Source organism: Anolis carolinensis, unplaced genomic scaffold, assembly GCF_035594765.1.
Source record: "Anolis carolinensis isolate JA03-04 unplaced genomic scaffold, rAnoCar3.1.pri scaffold_14, whole genome shotgun sequence".
Classification (NCBI taxonomy): domain Eukaryota; kingdom Metazoa; phylum Chordata; class Lepidosauria; order Squamata; family Dactyloidae; genus Anolis; species Anolis carolinensis.
This window is the reverse complement of record NW_026943825.1, coordinates 11,816,508-11,838,461: the sequence shown is the minus strand read 5'-3', so window position 1 is coordinate 11,838,461 and position 21,954 is coordinate 11,816,508. Positions and strand designations below refer to the sequence as shown.

General features: G+C 40.9%; 1 protein-coding gene across 12 annotated transcripts in view; it reads right to left on the bottom strand.

The window, feature by feature from the left end:
• Nucleotides 1–1,109: 1,109 nt before the first annotated feature.
• Nucleotides 1,110–21,954, bottom strand: part of sv2a (synaptic vesicle glycoprotein 2A) — a 114,674-nt gene continuing 93,829 nt past the window's right edge. Inside the window, exons 13-15 of one of the 12 annotated variants that reach the window (XR_010001252.1) lie at nt 8,495–14,519; nt 6,880–6,922; nt 1,110–6,787 (exon numbers count right to left, since the gene is read on the bottom strand). Coding sequence is in view for 1 of the 12 variants with exons in the window: in XM_062964952.1 (XP_062821022.1) it covers nt 14,336–14,519 (184 nt within the window). In the remaining 11 variants the exon portion in view is untranslated. Of the gene's footprint in view, nt 14,520–21,954 lie in introns of all 12 variants that reach the window. The other 11 variants (XR_010001242.1, XR_010001246.1, XR_010001244.1 and 8 more) reach the window with 11 other exon arrangements.

The window sequence follows — 21,954 nt, the reverse complement described above, 5'->3', positions numbered from 1 at the left end:
GAAAGGAAGGAAGACAAGACAAGAAGTGGAAGGAAAAAAGGAAGGAAAGACAAAAGGAAGAGGAAGGAAGGGCATGAAAGAAAGGAAGAGAAGGCAAGAAGTGGAAGGGAAGAGAAGGGAAGGAAAGACAGAATAAAAGGAAGAGGAAGGAAGGAAGGGCGTGGAAGGAAGGAAAAGAAGGAAGGGAAGGAGAGGAAAGAAGGTAAGTTGAGAAGGAATTAAGTGAATGAAAGGGAAGGAAGGAAGGGTATGAAAGACAAGGAAAGAAGGAAGGGAAGGCAAGAAGTGGAACAAAAGGAAAGAAGGAAAGGAAAGGAAGAAAGGAAGGGACGGAAAGAAAAGAAGGGAAGGGATGGAAAGAAAGGAAGAAGGGAAGGAAATACAGAAAAGGAAGGGGGAGGAAGGAAGGGCGTGAAAGAAAGGAAGAGAAGGGAAGGAGAGGAAAGAAGGAAAGTTGAGAAGGAAGAAAGGGCGTGAAAGAAAGGAAGAAGGGAAGGCAAGAAGTGGAACAAAAGGAAAGAAGGAAGGAAGGGAAAGAAAGGAAGAAGGGAAGGGCGTGAAAGAAAGGAAGGAAGAAAAGGCAAGACAGAAGGAGAGAAAAGAAGGAAGGAAGGGCGTGAAAGGAAGGAAGAGAAGGCAAGAAGGAAGGAGAGGAAGGAAGGGCATGAAAGAAAGGAAGGAAGAGAAGAAGGAAGGAGAGGAAAGAAGGAAAGTTGAGAAGGAGGGAAGGGTATGAAAGAAAGGAAGGAAGAGAAGGAATGAAGGAAGGGAAGGCAAAAAGTGGAAGGAAAGAAAAGGGAAGGAAAGGAAGAAGGGAAGGGAAGACAACAAAAGGAAGGAGGGAAAGAAAGAAAGGGAAGAAGAAGGGAGAAAGGAAGGGAGGGAATGAAAAAAGGAACAATGGAAGGAAGGAAGGGAGGAAGGGGGCAGGAAACTGAGGCTGGAGTCCCATCTCTGCCATTCAAACTCTCTGAAGGCCCGTCAACCGACGTCTCCAAGAAGAACCAGAGACTCCACAAACCAGAACCAACTCAACGCTTCCAATATTTCATCTCTTGCTGCAGAGTTTCGTTCCGAAAAGAGCAAAATCGAAGCCGAAACGGTTCCGGTATTTATAATTTTTTTCAAACTCTTTTTATTGATTTTTTTGTATCTCCATTTTTACATTGATTTGTATCGACTACGAGTTCATAACACCAGAGGCGGAAGGGAGTCGAGAGCCTGGCGTTGGGCCGAAGCCGGACACGTACCACATTTTTATTGATTCTCCTTTCAAAAAAAGACGCTTTCTTTCCCCCACCCGCTCCATACACACAACATACACACTTTGCTCGACACTCGAGTTGTGTCGTCGTCTCATTCTCGGCTTCTGGTTTTTATTTATTTTTTGTCATATATTTTTTTTTTATACAAAATGGAACGAACCGGAGAAGAAGACCACCACGGAATGGTTTTTTTTTTTTCTTTCGCTCGTTTGTTTTCTCGTTTCCTGATTTGTCGTCGTTTTGTGTTTTTTATTTTTTTCAATTATTCTTTTACAAACACCTAAAAACTACACCACAGCACAAGGTTTTGCTCGTATATTATGATGATTATTATTATTTTTTTATCGTCTTTTCTCGAGTTTTTGTTTTGCATACAGACAGAAACTACGGATGGATCGGATGTCATTGGTCGTTTCGTTTTTTGATTTTTCTCGTTTCGTTGCAAAATCGGGCTTATACACGGGGAAAAAAGGATACGATCGAACGGGAAGGAAAGAGGTTTCGGAAGGCGGGAAACGCCATGTGCTTTTGGAAACCCCGTCGGACGTTTGGAACACTTTCAACCAAAATAAACTGATTTATTTCCTCTCCAAGGAGGCCGCTCTTTCCCAAAGGGACTCAGAAGTATTTAGAAACAAACACATACTTTTGCATGGTCCGTTCATAAGTCTAGGACTGGATGGAAGGACAAATAGTAGCATTGGAAGGGACCCACAGAGGCCATCTAGTCTAACCCCATTTTGCAGAAAGCTGCTCATCCATACCCTATCTAAATCTTCTATATATATAATAAAAAAGTCAATGTTTGTATGTGGGTATGTACGTATGCAGGTATGTGGCAGCTTTCTGATTGGCCACCACTTCCACAGGCCACTGAGACCACCAGAAATGACGGATCTGGCCCAAACTTGACACATTGAACCCCCATGAGGCACTTTATGGCCTGGTGCTGTTTGGGGGAGGATGGACCAAGGATGATGGGATTTGCAGTACTTTCAAACACTTTAACTCCTATAGACTACTGCAATGCCCACCAATGATAGAAATGGACCAAACTTGGCACACAGAACTCCTGTGGACCCCTTTACGTCCTGATGTATATTGGGGCAAGATGGACCAAGGATGATGGGATTTGCAGTACTTTCAAACACTTTAACTCCCACAGACTACTGCAATGCCCACCAATGATAGAAATGGACCAAACTTGGCACACAGAATCCCTGTGGTCCCCTTTACGTCCTGATGTATATTGGGGCAGGATGGACCAAGGATGATGGGATTTGCAGTACCTTCCCTCACTTCTTGAGACCACAGCAACTGCCACAAATCACAGAACTGAACCAAACCAGGCACACAGATCCCAAATGACCCACTTCACATGCTGCAGCACTTTGACGGAGGGTGGACCAAGGATTATGGGATTTGCAGTACATTCATCCAATTCACCTCCCACAAACCCCTGTGATGGCCATGAATGACAAAACTGTATCAAACTTGACACGCACGTGCAGGGTAGCCCACTTTACATCCTGGTGCAGTTTGGGGGGGGAGGGACCGTGGATGATGGGACTTGCACTATCTTCAGTCACTTCCTGGGACTACTGTGACCCCCACCAATGACTGATCAAGACCAAACTTGGCACATAGAGCCACCATGGCCCACTCTACATCTTGGTGAGGTTTGAAAGAGCTTGGACCTTGGATGATGGGACTTGCAGTATGTTCACTCGCTTCCCGAGACCACTGTCACCCCCATCAATGTCTCATCAAGACCAAACTTGACACAGACAACACCCAGGACTCACTCTACACCCAGGTGCAGTTTGGAGGACGATGGACCATGCACGATGGGACTTCCAATACCTTCACTCACTTCCTGAGAGCACCGCGACCCGCACAAATGACTGATCAAGACCAAACATGGTACATGGAGCCCCCATGACCTACTCTACATACTGGCTCTGTTTGCAGAGGGATGGACACTGGACGATGGGACTTGCATATGGGAGCTCACCCGCACCCACTGAACCCAGCTGACATTGGATATAGGCTACACTTGGAACACAGGCAAACAATGCCTTTCTCAAATGACCGCCGGCTCTCCAAGCTAGTATGAAATAAAATAAACTCTATGCACGATCCATTCACAAGTCTAGGACTGGATGGAAGGATGAATTGTAGCATTGGGAGGGACTCCAGAGGTCATCTAGTCTGACCCCATGTTTCAGAAAGTTGCTCATCCATACTCTTATCTAACTATGGAATAAAATAAACTCTATGCACGATCCATTCACAAGTCTAGGATTGGATGGAAGGATGAATTGTAGCATTGGGAGGGACTCCAGAGGTCATCTAGTCTGACCCCATGTTTCAGAAAGTTGCTCATCCATACTCTTATCTAAATATGGAATAAAATATACTCTATGCCTGGTCCATTCACAAGTCTAGGACTGGGTGGAAGTAAAAATTGCAGAACTGGAAGGGACCCCCAGAGGTCATCTAGTCTGGCCCCATTTTGCAGAAAGATGCCCATCTATAATGTGCCTAAATATGGAATATCATATACTCTATGTATGGCCTGTTCACAAGTCTAGGATCAAATGGAAGTATGGATTGTAGAACCTGAAGGGACCCCCAGAGGTCATCTAGTCTGACCCCATTTTGCAGAAAGATGCCCATCTATAATGTGCCTAAATATGGAATGTCATATACTCTATGTATGGCCTGTTCACAAGTCTAGGATCAAATGGAAGTATGGATTGTAGAACCTGAAGGGACCCCCAGAGGTCATCTAGTCTGACCCCATTTTGCACAAAGCTGCTCATCCATACCCAGTCTAAATGTGGAATAACATATACTCTGTGCATGATCTATTCACAAGCCTAGGACAGGATGAAAGGATGAATTGTAGCATCGGAAGGGACCATGCTCATCCATACCCAATCTAAACATGGATTAAAATATACTCTGTGCATGGTCTATTCACAAACCTAGGATAGGATGGAAGGACGAATTGTAGCATTGGATGGGACCCCCAGAGGTCATCTAGTCTGGCCCCATTTTGCAAAAAGATGCCCATCTAACCTCCATCTAAATATTTGCAGAAATATGCCCATCCATAAACTATCTAAATATGAAATAAAATATAATCTATGTTTGGTCTGTTCACAAGTCTAGGATCAGCTGGAAGGATGAATCGTAGAATTGGGTGGAACCCCCAGAGGCCATCTAGTCTGACCCCATTTTGCAGAAAGATGCCCATCCATACCCGATCTAAATATGGAATAACATATACTCTGTGCATGGTCTGTTCACAAGTCTAGGACTGGGTGGAAGGATGAATTGTAGAACTGTAGGGACCCCCAGAGGTCATCTAGTCTGGCTCCCATTTTGCAGAAAGATGCCCATCTAACCTCTATCTAAATATTTGCAGAAAGATGTCCATCCATACCCTAAGCATGGAATAAAATATACTCTATGCATGGTCCGTTCACAAGTCTAGGACTGGATGGAGGGACGAATCGTAGCATTGGAAGGGACCCCCAGAGGTCATTTAGTCTGGCCCCATTTTGCAGAAAGATGCCCTTTTAAGCTCCATCTAAATATTTGCAGATAGATGCCCTTCTAACCTCCATCTAACTACGGAATAAAATATCCTCTATGCATGATTCGTTCACAAGTCTAGGACTGGATGGAAATAAGAATTGCAGAACTGGAAGGGACCCCCAGAGGTCATCTAGTCTGATCCCATTTTGCAGAAAGATGCCCATCCATACCCGATCTAAATATGGAATAACATATACTCTGTGCATGGTCTGTTCACAAGTCTAGGACTGGGTGGAAGGATGAATTGTAGCATTAGAAGGGACCCCCAGAGGCCATCTAGTCTGACTCCCTTTTTGCAGAAAGATGCCCTAACCTCCATCTAAATATTTGCAGATAGATGCCCATTCATACTGTCTTAAGTATGGAATCAAATATACTCTACACATGATCTATTCACAAGTCTAGGACTGGGTGGAAGGATGAATTGTAGCATTGGAAGGGACCCCCGAGGTCATCTAGTCTGACTCCCGTTTTGCAAAAAGAAGCCTGTCCATACTGTGCCTAAATATGGAATGAAATATACTCTACGCATGATCCGTTCACAAGTCTAGGATGAGATGGAAGTATGAATTGTAGAAAGATACCCATCTAACCTCCATCTAAATGAAATATACTCTATGCATGGGCAATTCAAAAGTCTAGGATTAAATGGAAATATGGATTGTAGAACTGGAAGGGCACCCTAGAGGTCATGTAGTCTGGTTCCATTTTGCAGAAAGCTGCTAATCTATACTCTTATTTAAATATGGAATAACATATACTCTGTGCATGGTCCGTTCCCAAGTCTTGGACTGGATGGAAGGAAGACTCGTAGCATTTCAAGGGACTCCCAGAGGTCATCTATTCTGGCCCCATTTTGCAGAGTGATTCCCATCCATACCCTATCCAAGTGTGGAATAAAATATACTATATACATGGTTCGTTCACAAGTCTAGGAAACGCTCCAGACAAAAATAGGGATCCTGACATAGGCTGAATGGGCATCTGTTGGGAAAGATTGGATGGTGTCTTCCTTCCTATTAGGAATAGGGTTGAACTAGATGGCCCTTGGGTTTCCCTTCTAACTCTATGATTCAGAGTCTGGATGGCCATCTGTCGGGAGGGCTTTGATTGTGTCTTCCTGTCTCGCAGGAATGAGGTTGGACTAGATGGCCTTTAGGGCTCCTTTAAGGATTCTATGAAAAATTGTGGCAAGAAAACTCCATGGTAAGTCAGAAACAACCACATCATATATTTCTCCAACCTTTCCTCCCATGACTTCTTCTCCATCTCCTATGATTTGATCTCCAACCTTTCCTCCTATGACTTCTTCTCCATCTTCTACTATTTGGTCTCCAACCTTTCCTCCTATGCTTTCTTCTCCATCTATTATCATCTGCAACCTTTCCTCCCATGACTTCTCCATCTCCTATGATTTGATCTCCAACCTTTCCTCCCATGACTTCTTCTCCATTTCCTATGATTTGATCTCCAACCTTTCTTCCCAAGACTTCTTCTCCATCTCCTATGATTTGATCTCCAACCTTTCCTCCAATGCTTACTTCTCTAGCTATTATGATCTCAAACCTTTCCACCAATGCTTACTTCTCCATCTCTTATTTGATCTCCAACCTTTCCTCCAATGCTTTCTTCTTCATCTATTGTGATCTCAAACCTTCCCTTCTATGCTTTCTTCTCAATCTCCTATAATGTCTTCTCCATCTCCTATATTTCTCCAACCTTTCATCCCATGATTTCTTCTCCATCTCTTATCTGATCTCCAATCTTCCCTTCTATCTCTTATTTGATCTCCAACTTTTCCTCCAATGCTTTTCTCTCCATCTGATTTGATCTCCAACTTTCTGCCAATGATTTCTTCTCCATCTACAATTTGATCTCCACCCTTGCTTTCTTCTCCATCTATTATGATCTCCAACCTTTCCTCCTATGACTTCTTCTCCGTCTCCTATGATTTAGATCTCCAACTTTTCCTCCTATGCTTTCTTCTCCATCTATTATGTTCTCCAACTTTTCCTTCTATGCTTACTTCTCCATCTATGAGCATCTCCAACCTTTCCTCCTATGACTTCTTCTCCGTCTCCTATGATTTAGATCTCCAACTTTTCCTCCTATGCTTACTTCTCCATCTATGAGCATCTCCAACTTTTCCTCCTATGACTTCTTCTCCATCTCCTATTATTTAATCTCCAACCTTTCCTCCCATGATTACTTCTCCTTATCTGTTAGGATCTCAAACATTTCCTCCGGTGATTTCTTTTTCATCTCTTATGGCTTCTCCATCTCCTATATTTCTTCTCCGTCTCTTATTTGATCTCCAACTTTTCCTCCTATGCTTTTCTCTCCATCTATGATTTGATCTCCAACTTTCCGCCAATGATTTCTTCTCCATCTATTATGATCTCCAACTTTTCCTTCTATGCTTCTCTCCATCGATGATTTGATCTCCAACCTTTCCTCCTATGCTTTCTTCTCCACCTTCTACTATTTAATCTCCAACCTTTCCTCCTATGCTTACTTCTCCATCTATGAGCATCTCCAACCTTTTCTCCTATGACTTCTTCTCCATCTTCTACTATTTGGTCTCCAACCTTTTCTCCTATGCTTTCTTCTCCATCTTCTACTATTTGGTCTCCAACCTTTCCTCCTATGCTTACTTCTCCGTCTATGAGCAACTCCAACCTTTACTCTTATGACTTCTTCTCCATCTTCTACTATTTGGTCTCCAACCTTTCATCCTATGCTTACTTCTCCATCTATTATCATCTCCAATCTTTCTCCCATGACTTCTTCTCCATCTCCTATGATTTGGTCTCCAACCTTTCCTCCCATGACTTCTTCTCCATCTCCTATGATTTGGTCTCCAACCTTTCCTCCCATGACTTCTTCTCCATCTCCTATGATTTGGTCTCCAACCTTTCCTCCCATGACTTCTTCTTCGTCTCCTATGATTTGGTCTCCAACCTTTCCTCCCATGACTTCTTCTTCGTCTCCTATGATTTGGTCTCCAACCTTTCCTCCCATGACTTCTTCTTTGTCTCCTATGATTTGGTCTCCAACCTTTCCTCCCATGACTTCTTCTCCATCTCCTATGATTTGGTCTCCAACCTTTCCTCCCATGACTTCTTCTCCATCTCCTATGATTTAGATCTCCAACCTTTCCTCCTATGCTTACTTCTCCGTCTATGAGCAACTCCAACCTTTACTCTTATGACTTCTTCTCCATCTTCTACTATTTGGTCTCCAACCTTTCATCCTATGCTTACTTCTCCATCTATTATCATCTCCAATCTTTCTCCCATGACTTCTTCTCCATCTCCTATGATTTGGTCTCCAACCTTTCCTCCCATGACTTCTTCTCCATCTCCTATGATTTGGTCTCCAACCTTTCCTCCCATGACTTCTTCTCCATCTCCTATGATTTGGTCTCCAACCTTTCCTCCCATGACTTCTTCTCCATCTCCTATGATTTGGTCTCCAACCTTTCCTCCCATGACTTCTTCTTCGTCTCCTATGATTTGGTCTCCAACCTTTCCTCCCATGACTTCTTCTTCGTCTCCTATGATTTGGTCTCTAACCTTTCCTCCCATGACTTCTTCTCCATCTCCTATGATTTGGTCTCCAACCTTTCCTCCCATGACTTCTTCTCCATCTCCTATGATTTAGATCTCCAACTTTTCCTCCTAGAAGTTCTTCTCTATCTCTTACGATTTCGTCTCCAAACTTTCCTCCTACAATTCCTTCTCCGTGCTTCTTATCTTCCCCCTTGTCCCTTTCTGAACCCGCTACCACTTTCTATATCCTTCTTAACAAGGCCCGGCTGAATCCCAAAAAGGATTGTGCTCTGTTAAGTTATTCGGCATCTTTTTTGGAATGTGAAAGTCGGCCCCAAAATGTGTCCAAAAGACTGCGAGGCAAAGAGGTCTTTCAGGGTGTCGCTACAGAGCAGGGCCGTAATAGGAAAGTTTACTCAAAACTTTTAAAAGTTCAGATGCGAGAGATTCGGAAACTGAACAGAAATGTCACTGTTGGGATCCAGAATTCTTATTTGGAAAAACAGTGCCACGTTCATCCCTGGTGTGACAAGAACTGGCTCCCAACTCAATGGAGCAAAAGCCTAACCTAAAATTCTATATTTCTTTGGGACTACAATCCCCAGCATCCTCCAGGTCGGAGGGAGACACGAATGTTTATGGCTTCATACAGATTTGGCCAGAAAGGAAACCAGTTCTCCATACGGTGAAATTGGGAAACAGGTGTAAGGCTATTCACAGATTTCTTTCTCGCGGAGCATCTACACTGTAGAATTAATGAGGTTCAACACCACTTTGACTACCATGGCTTCATGCTATGGAATACTGGGAGCTGTACGACAAGCCTTCTCTGCCAAAGGGTTCTGGTGTCTCACCAAACTACAGCTCCCAGATTGCCATAGCATGGAGCTGTGGCCATGAAAGTTGAGCATGGATAAGCCCAAGTCAAAGGCTACGTGTTTTGTTTGGAAAGGAGATCTTCAGAAAGGGAACAAAACGGAACGGCACTGTTTTGCGACAACAGCCGTGACATTACAAAGAATTGGTAGACATGTCTGTTGTGCCACGGTGCTGATGAGCAATGAGCACAATGTATTGGTAGAAATGTCCATTGTGCCACAGTGCTAATGAGCAATGCGCTTGATGCATTGGTAAATATGTGTTGTGCCACGGTGCTCATGAGCTGTCTGTTGTACCACGGTGCTGATGAGCAGTGGGCACAATGCATTGGTAGAAATGTCCATTGTGCCACAGGGTTGATGAGCAATGCGCTCGATGCATTGGTAGACATTATTGTGCCACGGTGCTGATGAGCAATGTGTACAACGCATTGGTAAACATTGTTGTGCCACGATGTTGATGAGCAATGGGCACAACACATTGATAGACATGTTCATTGTGCCACGGTGCTGATGAGCAATGGGCACAACACATTGGCAGACATTGTTGTGCCACGGTGCTGATGAGCAATGAGCACAATGCATTGGTAGAAATGTCTGTTGTGCCACAGTGCTGATGAGCAATGGGCACAACACATTGGTAGAAAAGTCCATTGTGCCACAGTGCTGATGAGCAATGCGTTCGATGCATTGGTAGACATTATTGTGCCACGGTGCTGATGAGCAATGTGTACAACACATTGGTAAACATTGTTGTGCCACGATGCTGATGAGCAATGGGCTCAACGCATTGGCAGACATTGTTGTGCCACGGGGCTGATGAGCAATGAGCACAATGCATTGGTAGAAATGTCCATTGTGCCACAGTGCTGATGAGCAATGCGCTCGATGCATTGGTAGACATTATTGTGCCACGGTGCTGATGAGCAATGGGCACAACAAATTGGTAGACGTTGTGCCACGGTGCTGAGGAGCAGTGGGCTCAATGCCTTGGTAGACATTGTTGTGCCACGGTGCTGATGAGCAATGGACTCAACGCATTGGTAGACATGTCCATTGTGCCACGGTGCTCGTGAGCAATGGGCTCAATCATGTCTATTGTGTCACGGTGCTGATGAGCAATGGGCACAACGCATTGGTAAACATTGTTGTGCCACAATGCTAATGAGCAATGGGCACAACACATTGGCAGAGATGTCTATTGTGCCATGGTGCTGATAAGCAATGGGCTCAATCATGTCTGTTGTGCCACGGTGCTGATGAGCAATAGGCTCAACGCATTGGCAGACATGTCTATTCTGCAATGGTGCTGATAAGCAATGGGCACAACACATTGATAGACATGTCCATTGTGCCACGGTGCTGATGAGCAATGGGCTCAACACATTGGTAGAAATGTCCATTGTGCCACAGTGCTGATGAAAAGTGCGCTCGATGCTTTGGTAGACATTATTGTGCCACGGTGCTGATGAGCAATGGGCACAACGCATTGGTAAACATGTCTGTTGTGCCATGGTGCTGATGAGCAATGGGCTCAACGCATTGGTAAACATGTCTGTTGTGCCATGGTGCTGATGAGCAATGGGCACAACGCATTGGTAAACATGTCTGTTGTGCCATGGTGCTGATGAGCAATGGGCACAACGCATTGGTAAACATGTCTGTTGTGCCATGGTGCTGATGAGCAATGGGCTCAACGCATTGGCAGACATGTCTATTGTGCCACGGTGCTGATGAGCAATGTGTGCAATGCATTTGTAAACATTGTTGTGCCACAGTGCTGATGAGCAATGGGCACAATGCATTGGTCGACATGTCTGTCGTGCCACAGTGCTGATAAGCAATGCGCTCGATGCATTGGTAGACATTATTGTGCCACGGTGCTGATGAGCAATGTGTACAACACATTGTTAAACATTGTTGTGCCACGATGCTAATGAGCAATGGGCACAACACATTGGCAGACATGTCTATTGCGCCACAGTGCTGATGAGCAATGTGTGCAATGCATTTGTAAACATTATTGTGCCACAGTGCTGATGAGCAATGGGCACCAATGCGCATTTCAACGTGAGCTTGGAAATGCTGGGGTTCAATTACTTTGTAAATCACAAACGGAATTTCACCGGACTTCTGTAACCTAAGGATTTGTACAATTCCGAAATTCAACCCGAGACGGAGGAGCAAGGCTTTTTTTGCAGAGGGAAAAGCGCATTCGGTAAGTCATTTTTCACGGGGCAAACGACACTCACCGAAATGCAGCTTGCACAAACACAAAAAGTTGTGCAAATGGGACACAATTGGAAGGCGGAGGAGTGTCCAAACCTTTTTTAGCAGGGAAAAAAATCCCACTTGGAAACCTGGAAACATCAAACTAAACAAAGTTACACACCTGAATCGACGCTAGCGGTTGCTTGGGTTTGGGTTTTCTTTTCGTTGTGTTTCACACACCCTCAAATTACACAACACTCAAAATGATTTTTTTTCGTTTTGTTTTTTTTCGGGATGACACATAGCGGGGTTGTTGGTTCGAGACCGGTGCCTTTTGCATTGATTCTGTACAGACAGACATACACCAAAACACACACGCACATACACACACAGACATCAACGTGTGCCGTTTTCTTTTTAAAAACAACCCAAAACAAAAGGAGGAAAAAGGGTTGATCGGGACACAAGGGCACACGCGTGGAGTTGTTCGTTTGACACACTGGTGCAAAAAGGTGGGGGGCAGGTTGAACCCTGAAACGCCGTCGGGTCTTCCGAAGGGCATTTCAACATCTATCCCTTCCTTCTGGATTCAAGTTTGGGGCAAAGAGAGAGAGAAAGCCGCCCCTGCGCTTCAGACTCTGATTTCTGGGCAAAATCCCAAGCTTGGGACAAGAATAGAGTCGGAAAGGGGTCCCTTGAGGCCATCTAGTCCTATCTCACCCTGTTTTGGACTCAGTTTCCCTCTCTGGACTCTGAACAAAAACTCAACCAAATCAATCAAGTTGGAAATGACAATAATATAGTTGGAAAGGGGTCCTTTAAGGCCATCTAGTCCTATCTCACCCCTCGGTTTTGGACTCCGTCTCTGAATGCCAAAAAAAATCTCAACCAAATAAACCAAGTTGGAAATGAAAAGAATAGGGTCAGAAAGGGGTTCCTTGAGGCCATCTAGTCCTATCTCACCCCTCTGTTTTGGATTCTGTTTCCCTCTCTAGACGCTGAATTAAATCTCAACCAAATAAACCAAGTCAGAAATGACAAGAATAGAGTCAGAAAGGGGTTCCTTGAGGCCATCTAGTCCAACCTTGCCCCTCTGTTTTGGACTCGGTTTCCATCTCTGGCCTCTGAACAAAATCTCAACCAAATCAATCAATTCGGAAATGACAATAATATAGTCGCAAAGGGGTCCCTTAAGGTCATCTAGTCCTATCTCACCCCTCTGTTTTGAGCTCGATTTCCCTCTCTGGACTCTGAACAAAATCACAACCAAAAAAACCAAGCCTTAAGTCGGGAATGACAAGAATAGAATCAGAAAGAGGTCCCTTGAGGTCATCTAGTCCTCTGTTTTGGGCTCGATTTCCCTCTCTTGACGCCGAACAAAATCTCAACCAAATAAACCAAGTTGGAAATGAGAAAAATAGAGTCAGAAGGGGTTCCTTGCGGTCATCTAGTCCAACCTTGCCCTTCTATTTTGGACTCGGTTTCCCTCTCTGGACTTTGAAAAAAATCACAAGCAAATAAACCAAGTCTTAAGTCGGAAATGACAATAATATAGTCGGAAAGGGGTCCCCTGAGGCCATCTAGTCCAACCTGTCCCCTGTGTTTTGGACTCAGTTTCCCTCTCTAGATGCTCGATTTCCCTCTCTTGACGCCAAACAAAATCTCAACCAAATAAACCAAGTCAGAAATGACAAGAATAGGGTCAGAAAGGGGTCCCTTGAGGTCATCTAGTCCTATCTCACCCCTCTGTTTTGGGCTCGATTTCCCTCTCTGGACGCCGAACAAAATCACAACCAAATAAAGTTGGAAATGATAAGAATATAGTCAGAAATGGGTCCCTTGAGGCCATCTAGTCCAACCTTGCCCCTCGGTTTTGGACTCGATTTCCCTTTCTGGATGCTGAACGAAATCTCAACATAATAAATCAAGCCTTAAGTCGGAAATGGCAAGAATATAGTCAGAAAGGGGTCCTTTGAGGTCATCTAGTCCTCTGTTTTGGGCTCGATTTCCCTCTCTGGACGCTGAACAAAATCACAACCAAATAAAGTTGGAAACGACAAGAATAGAGTCGGAAAGGGGTCCCTTGAGGTCATCTAGTCCTAACTTGCCCCTCTATTTTGGATTCGGTTTCCCTCTCTGGATGCCGAACAAAATCACAACCAAATAAAGTCGGAAATGACAGTAATAGAGTTGGAAAGGGGTCCCTTGAGGTCATCTAGTCCTATCTCACCCCTCGGTTTTGGACTTGGTTTCTATCCCTGGGCGCTGAACGAAATCTGAACCAAATAAACCCAGCCTTAACCTGGAAATGATTTTAAACAGGGTCCCTTGAGACCATCTAGTCTAACCTTACACCTCCGTTTTGGACTCGGATTCCCACTCCGGCCTCGTGATTCACACGAAAACCGCTATAGAAGAGATTGAGGGAAAGTGGGATCAGACTACAAATCCCACCAAGGTTCCAAGGGCACGAAATGGGCAGGAGAGGCTGCAAGACTTTGGTTTTGACCCGAGTGATTCTGCTTTGCAGCTTTAGGGCCGAACGAGGACTAAGGAGGAGGAAAGGAGAGAAACCGGGACATTCCAGAGGGAAAATAATAATAAAGGGACGCATGAGTTTGGCGGAAAGGGAAGGGAGCTTGCTAAGGATGGCATTTCTTTTCCGTCCCCCCTTTTTTGTTGAAATGAGAACGACATTAAGACGACAGTCACAGTGTCTCTACGACTCTAAATCTCTCCCGAAAGCGGGAAAGTGGGGCAAGGGCAGGACAGGGCCCGAGTGCGAATCTCTCTCTCTCTCTCTTTCTCTCTCTCTTTCTCTCTCTCACTGTAGAACTTGCCCCCGCGTCTCCGGCAGTTTCAGGGCCAGAGAGCTGCCCACGGCCAGCGCCGCCGACGCCAGGAGGATGGGCACCGCTTTGGTGACGCCCACGAAAGACGTGAAGATGCTGATGCCCAGGACGGCGGCCAGCTTGCATAAGGCGTTGAGGAACCCAAACGCGGTCGTCCTGCGAAGAAAGGGGGTGAAAAAACAGAAAGGGTGAGCCAAGGGCGTCACGCGGCGGCGAAAAAGCCCAACACGATTCTTGGCAGCATCAACAGGAATATACTTGTCTGTAGGGATTCCCACGTGACCCACTCCAAGTCCCCTTGGGGAGATGGAAGTGAGTCATAAATAAAGTATTATTATTATTATTATTATTATTATTATTATTATTATTATTATATAAAGTATTATTATTATTATTATTTATTAGCAACATTTATATCCCGCCTTCTCACCCTGAAGGGGACTCAGGGCGGCTTATGTTATATGTACATACACTATATTATATTATTAGTATAGCATATTATTATATATCATTATTATTATTATTATTATTATTATTATTATTATTATTATTATTATTATTATTATATAAAGTATTATTATTATTATTATTTATTAGCAACATTTATATCCCGCCTTCTCACCCCGAAGGGGACTCAGGGCGGCTTATGTTATATGTACATACAATATATTATATTATTAGTATAGCATATTATTAGTATACCATATCATTATTATTATTATTATTATTATTATTATTATTATTATTATTATTGGCGACATTTATATCCCGCCCTTCTCACCCCGAAGGGGACTCAGGGCAGCTTACAAGTTATATGTACATACAATATATTATATTATTAGCATAGCATATTATTATTATTATTATTATTATTATTATTATTATTAGCGACATTTATATCCTGCCCTTCTCACCCCGAAGGGGACTCAGGGCAGCTTACAAGTTATATATACACACAATATGTTATATTATTAGCATAGCATATTATTATTATTATTATTATTATTATTATTATTATTAGCGACATTTATATCCCGCCCTTCTCACCCCGAAGGGGACTCAGGGCAGCTTACAAGTTATATGTACATACAATATATTATATTATTAGCATAGCACATTATTATTATTATTATTATTATTATTATTATTTTAGCGACATTTATATCCTGCCCTTCTCACCCCGAAGGGGACTCAGGGCAGCTTACAAGTTATATATACACACAATATGTTATATTATTAGCATAGCATATGCATATGCATATTATTATTATTATTATTATTAAATAAAGTATTATTTATTTATTTATTAGCAACATTTATATCCCGCTCTTCTCACCCCAAAGGGGACTCAGGGCGGCTTATAAGTTATATGTACATACAATATATTGTATTATTAGCATAGCATATTATTATTATTATTAAATAAAGTATTATTTATTTTATTTATTAGCAACATTTATATCCTCCCGAAGGGGACTCAGGGCGGCTTATAAGTTAAATGTACATACAATATATTATATTATTAGCATAGCGTATTATTATTATTATTATTATTATTATTATTATTATTATTATTATTATTATTAGCAGCATTTATATCCCGCCTTCTCACCCCGAAGGGGACTCAGGGTGGCTTATAAGTTATATGTACATACAATATATTATACTAGCTGTGCCCGGCCACGCGTTGCTGTGGCAAAGTGGTGGTGGTATTGGTTAAAAATTGTTGTGTAATTTTTATTTGACGTTATTTGCAATTTTTTATTAATTTTATTGTAAGTTATATTTTTATTTATTATATTTTATTATTTTCTTGTATTATTTTTAATTATTTTCTGTTATTATAGTATTTTATTGTATTAATTTCTAGTGTTTTTTATTATTTTTATTGGGTTGCTAGGAGACCAAGTTGGAGGAGCTTAGCCTTCTAACTGGCAGCAATTGGATAAAAGCAATTATTCCTCGCTCTCTAATTAGGACTATTTTTCTTTTCTTTTTGTTGTATCAACCTAGAGGCGTGGATGATGGGTTGTGTTGTCAAATTTCAAGGTTGGGGGGCCTGTAGTTTTGTTGTTTTGTGGGTCGCCGTGATGCCATCACTCTTTTATATATATAGATTATTAGCATAGCACATTATTATTATTATTACTACTATTATTATTTTATTATGTCACAGCAAACAAGATAGATATGCTGGATTTCGTATCACAAAATCACAAGTTGAACACTTTCCAAGTGTCTAGGACTGTGTGATCTATTATTATTATTATTATTATTATTATTATTATTATTATTATTATTATTATTTTATGTCACAGCAAACAAGATAGATATGCTGGATTTCGTATCACAAAATCACAAGTCGAACACTTCCCAAGTGTCTAGGACTGTGTGATGTATTTTTGGATGATGCACGCAAGTCCCAGTCGGGTGGCCTTTTGCAGTTGGCAGATCATGATTTTGTCAATGTCTATTGTTTATTATTATTATTATTATTATTATTATTATTATTACAATGTCTATTGTTTCCAATTATTACTATTATTATTATTATTATTATCATTTATATCCCGCTCTTCTCACCCCGAAGGGGACTCAGGGCGGCTCATAAGTTATATGTACATACAATATATTATATAATTAGCATAGCACATTATTATTATTATTATTATTATTATTATTATTATTATTATTATCAACATTTATATCCCGCTCTTCTCACCCCGAAGGAGACTCAGGCGGCTTACAAGTTATATTTACGGACAATATATTATATTATTAGTATAGCACGATATAAGCACTATATAAGCATGATGTATTATTATATTGTACTATACGAATATATTGCAATATTATTAGTCATATTACATGTAAGTTATATATACATACAATATATTATATTATTAGTATAGCACACTATAAGCACTATATAAGCATGATGTAATATTACAATAGAGTCTCACTTATCCAAGACTCGCTTATCCAACGTTCTGGATTATCCAATGCATTTTTGTAGTCAATGTTTTCAATACATCATGATATTTTGGTGCTAAATTCATAAATACAGTAATTACTACATAGCATTACTACGTATTGAACTACTTTTTCTGGCAAACTTGTTGTATAACCTGATGTTTTGGTGCTAAATTTGTAAAATCATAACCTAATTTGATGCTTAATAGGCTTTTCCTTAATCCCTCCTTATTATCCAAGATATTTGCTTATCCAAGGTTCTGCCGGCCTGTTTATGTTGGATAAGTGAGACTCTACTGTATGTATATTACTATATTATTACATTATTATTATTATTATTATTATTATTGACACAACGACATAGTATGACACAGCAAACAAGATAGATATGCTGGATTTTGTGTCACAAAACCACAAGTTGAAAATTTCCCAAGTGTTTAGGACTGTATGATGTATTTTCAGATTATTATTATTATTTTATTATGGTTCAAAGAATAAGTTTTGTTGGCTTTGACTCGGTGTGGACTAAGGTTTATGTACAAGGTTTTGTGGATGAATAGCTCAAGTATTTTGTATTGTTTTAAATCTGTATTTAACTACTTATGTTTTTATTATTTTGCATTGTTGTGTATTGGCATCGAATTCTGCCAGTTTTGTAAGCCGTCCTGAGTCCCTTTGGGTGAGAAGGGTGGGATAGAAATGATGGAAATAAAATAAATAAATTATTATTATTGTTATTATTATTATTACTACTACTATTATTTTATTATGACACAGCAAACAAGATAGATATGCTGGATTTCGTACCACAAAACCACAAGTCGAACACTTCCCAAGTGTCTAGGACTATGTGATGTATTTTCGGATGATGTGTGCAGATCCCAGTCAGGTGGCCTTGTGCAGCTGGCAGATTTATTATTATTATTATTATTATTATTATTATTATTATTATTATTATTATTATTATATTATGACACAGCAAAGAAGATAGATATGCTGGATTTCATACAACAAAATCACAAGTCGAACACTTCCCAAGTGTCTAGAACTGTGTGATGTATTTTCGGATGATGTGTGCAGATCCCAGTCGGGTGGCCTTTTGCAGTTGGCAGATAGTAATTTTGTCAGTGTCTATTGTTTCCAAATGCCAGCTGAGATCTTTTGGCACGGCACCCAGTGTGCCCATCACCACCAGGACCACCTGCACTGGTTTCTGCCAGAGTATTTGAAGTTCAATCTTGAGGTCCTGATAGCGGCTGAGTTTTTCCTGTTGTTTTTCGTCAATGCGACTGTCACCTGGGATGGCAACATCAATGATCCAAACCTTTTTCTTTTCCACAACTGTGATGTCTGGTGTGTTGTGTTCCAGAACTTTGTCAGTCTGGATTCGGAAGTCCCACAGTATCTTTGCGTGCTTATTATTATTATTATTATTATTATTATTATTATTATTATTATTATTATTATTATACTATATTATTATTGTTGTTGTTGTTGTTGTTGTTATTTGTTGTAGTGATCGTGCCTTGCAGAGCCACAAGAGGGCGCACATTCCAAAGGCTTGGGAAAGTTTCTCATGCTTTATTCTATTTCCAATGTGTTGTCGAAGGCTTTCATTGCCAGGATCACAGGGTTGTTGTATGTCTTTCGGGCTGTGTGGCCATGTTCCAGAAGCATTCTCTCCTGACGTTTCGCCCACATCTATGGCAGGCATCCTCAGGATGCCTGCCATAGATGTGGGCGAAACGTCAGGAGAGAATGCTTCTGGAACATGGCCACACAGCCCGAAAGACATACAACAACCCTATTCTATTTCCATTTGGGAGTTATAGTTTTGCAAGGTCCTCAAGCCTCCTCTGCCAAAGATTGCCAGGGCCTTACCAAACTACAAACCTCAGAATGTGAGCACAAATGACACGATCAAACTACAACTCCCAGTACTCCACCGCATTTAGGAATGAGTGGCCATCAAAGTGGGGTCAACGTGCATTAATTCCGCAATCTGTGGAAAATCTGTGTCGTGGTGGACTTCAATACCCATCGGTCCTGATAAAGGGAGATGCAATCCCAAAAAATATCCATGAATTCCGCATTTTCCCTGACTGTTTCTGGCTCTCTCTTTGCCAAGGTCCCTCCGGGCAGCCTGGCATGTGACTAGCAAGCCCAATGCGTCACCTCTCGTTCTTTGGCTTTTTTTTTTTGTCCTTGTTCCCAAAAATTGCGCAGCCGCTCAATGCACTTCCTCCCAAACCCTGGCTGACTTTCCTCTGCAAAGCATTTATCCCCCAAAAAAAGAAGAAGAGAGAAACCGAGAGAAGCACGGAGAGGACAGGACTGCAATGTCAGATTGTGTTGTTCTTCTTATTATTATTACTGTATGTACTTGAGTATAAGCCGACCCGAATATAAGCCGAGGCACCTAATTTTACCACAAAAAAACTGAGGAAACACTGACTCCAGGATAAGCCGAGATACCAATAAAATTACATTAATTGAGGCCTCAGTAGTTTAAATGTTTTTGGATCTTTACATCAAACTGTAATCTATATATATATAAGAGTAATGAAATTTCGGCCTAGGACAAAACAACAAAACCACACATCCCAGAAACACTAAACTTGGCAGCACAACCCTTCATCCATGCCTCTATGTTCATACAACAAAAAGAAAAGAAAAATAAAGTCCTAATCTTGTTTTCTGTGTACTAATCACTTTGTGTATCATATATTATTATTATTATTATTATTATTATTATTATTATTATTAATAATAATAATAATAATAATAATATCCTGCTTTTATTTCTTGATTGTGGTTTGGCAAAAACATCATTATAATTATCATCCCACTTTTAGCTTTTGATTGCACTTGGGGAAAAATACCAATAATGCTGTTGTTGCTACCAATAATAAAAACATTAATAAGAGCTTTTACCTCTTGTTTGTATTTTTGTATTTGGGCAAAATGTTGTTGTCCCCCCGTTTTTACCCCTTGATAGTTTTTGGGAAATATATTATTATTATTATTATTATTATTATTATTATTATTATTATTATTATTTATTTATTTACTACATTTATATCCTGCTCTTCTCACCCTGGCGGCTTACAAATCAAATGTACATGCAATATATTATTAGAATAGCACAATATAAGCATTAAATTACTATATTGTACTATATCATTATATGGTAATATTATTAGTAATATTACATTTAATATATAATATATAATTAATATTATTATATTATATTATTAGTATAATATTGTATAACATTATAATATTATTATCAATATTATAATTATATACAATCTTCTATATATATAAAAGAGTGATGGCATCACGGCGATTCACAAAACAACAAAAGTACAGGCCCCCCAACCTCAAAATTTGACAACACAACCCATCATCCACGCCTCAAGGTTGATACAACAAAAAGAAAAGAAAAATAAAGTCCTAATTAGAGGGAGAGCAATAATTTTTTTTATCCAATTGCTGCCAGTTTAGAGGGCTAATCTCTGCCCACTTGGTTGCCTAGCAACCAAGGGACAGCCAGGGTTCAGTTAGGGGACAGGCAGATTTAGGCCTCACTTAGACTTCTTCCACAGATTATCTAATTTGCACTGGATTATATGGCAGTGTAGACTCAAGGCCCTTCCACACAGCTATATAACCCATTTAGAATCTTATATTTTCTGCTTTGCACTGGATTATCTTGACTCCACACTGCCATATAATCCACTTCAGTGTGCATTTTATACAGCTGTGAAGAAGGAGCCTCATATAATCCAGTTCTGAGCAGATAATATAAGATTAGAAATATACAGTAGAGTCTCACTTATCCAACGTAAACAGGCCGGCAGGATAAGTGAATATGTTGGATAATAAGAAGGGATTCAGGAAAAGCCAATTAAACATCAAATTAGGTAATCGTTATACAAATTAAGCACCAAAACATCATATTATACAACAAATTTGACAGAAAAAGTAGTTCCATGCGCAGTAATGCTATGTAGTATTTACAGTAGAGTCTCACTTATCCAACACTCGCTTATCCAACGTTCTGGATTATCCAACGCATTTTTGTAGTCAATGCTTTCAATATATCGTGAGCCCCCACTGTTAGCCCCAGCTTCTGCCAACCCAGAAGTTCGAAAACATGCAAATGTGAGTGCATCAATAGGTACTGCTCCGGCAGGAAGGTAACGCCGCTCCATGTAGTCATCCCACATGACCTTGTAGGAGTCTACGGACAACGCCGGCTCTTCGGCTTAGAAATGGAGATGAGCACCAACCTCCAGAGTAAGACACGACTGGACTTAATGTCTGGGGAAAACCTTTACCCTTGACCTTAACTACCACCAATTCCTCAATACTTTATTTCCCAGACCACCAGACTTCGCCACAGCAAAATGTGGCCGGGCACAGCTAGTATATTATATATTTATAAATTATTGTGTGTGTGTATATATATTATATGTGTGTGTGTGTGTGTGTGTGTAAAGTTAGCATAGCATGTTGCTATGGCACAGGAGACGAGACGAGATTATTATTATTATTATTATTATTATTATTATTATTATTATTATTATTATTATTAGGAGCCTCCGGATACGCA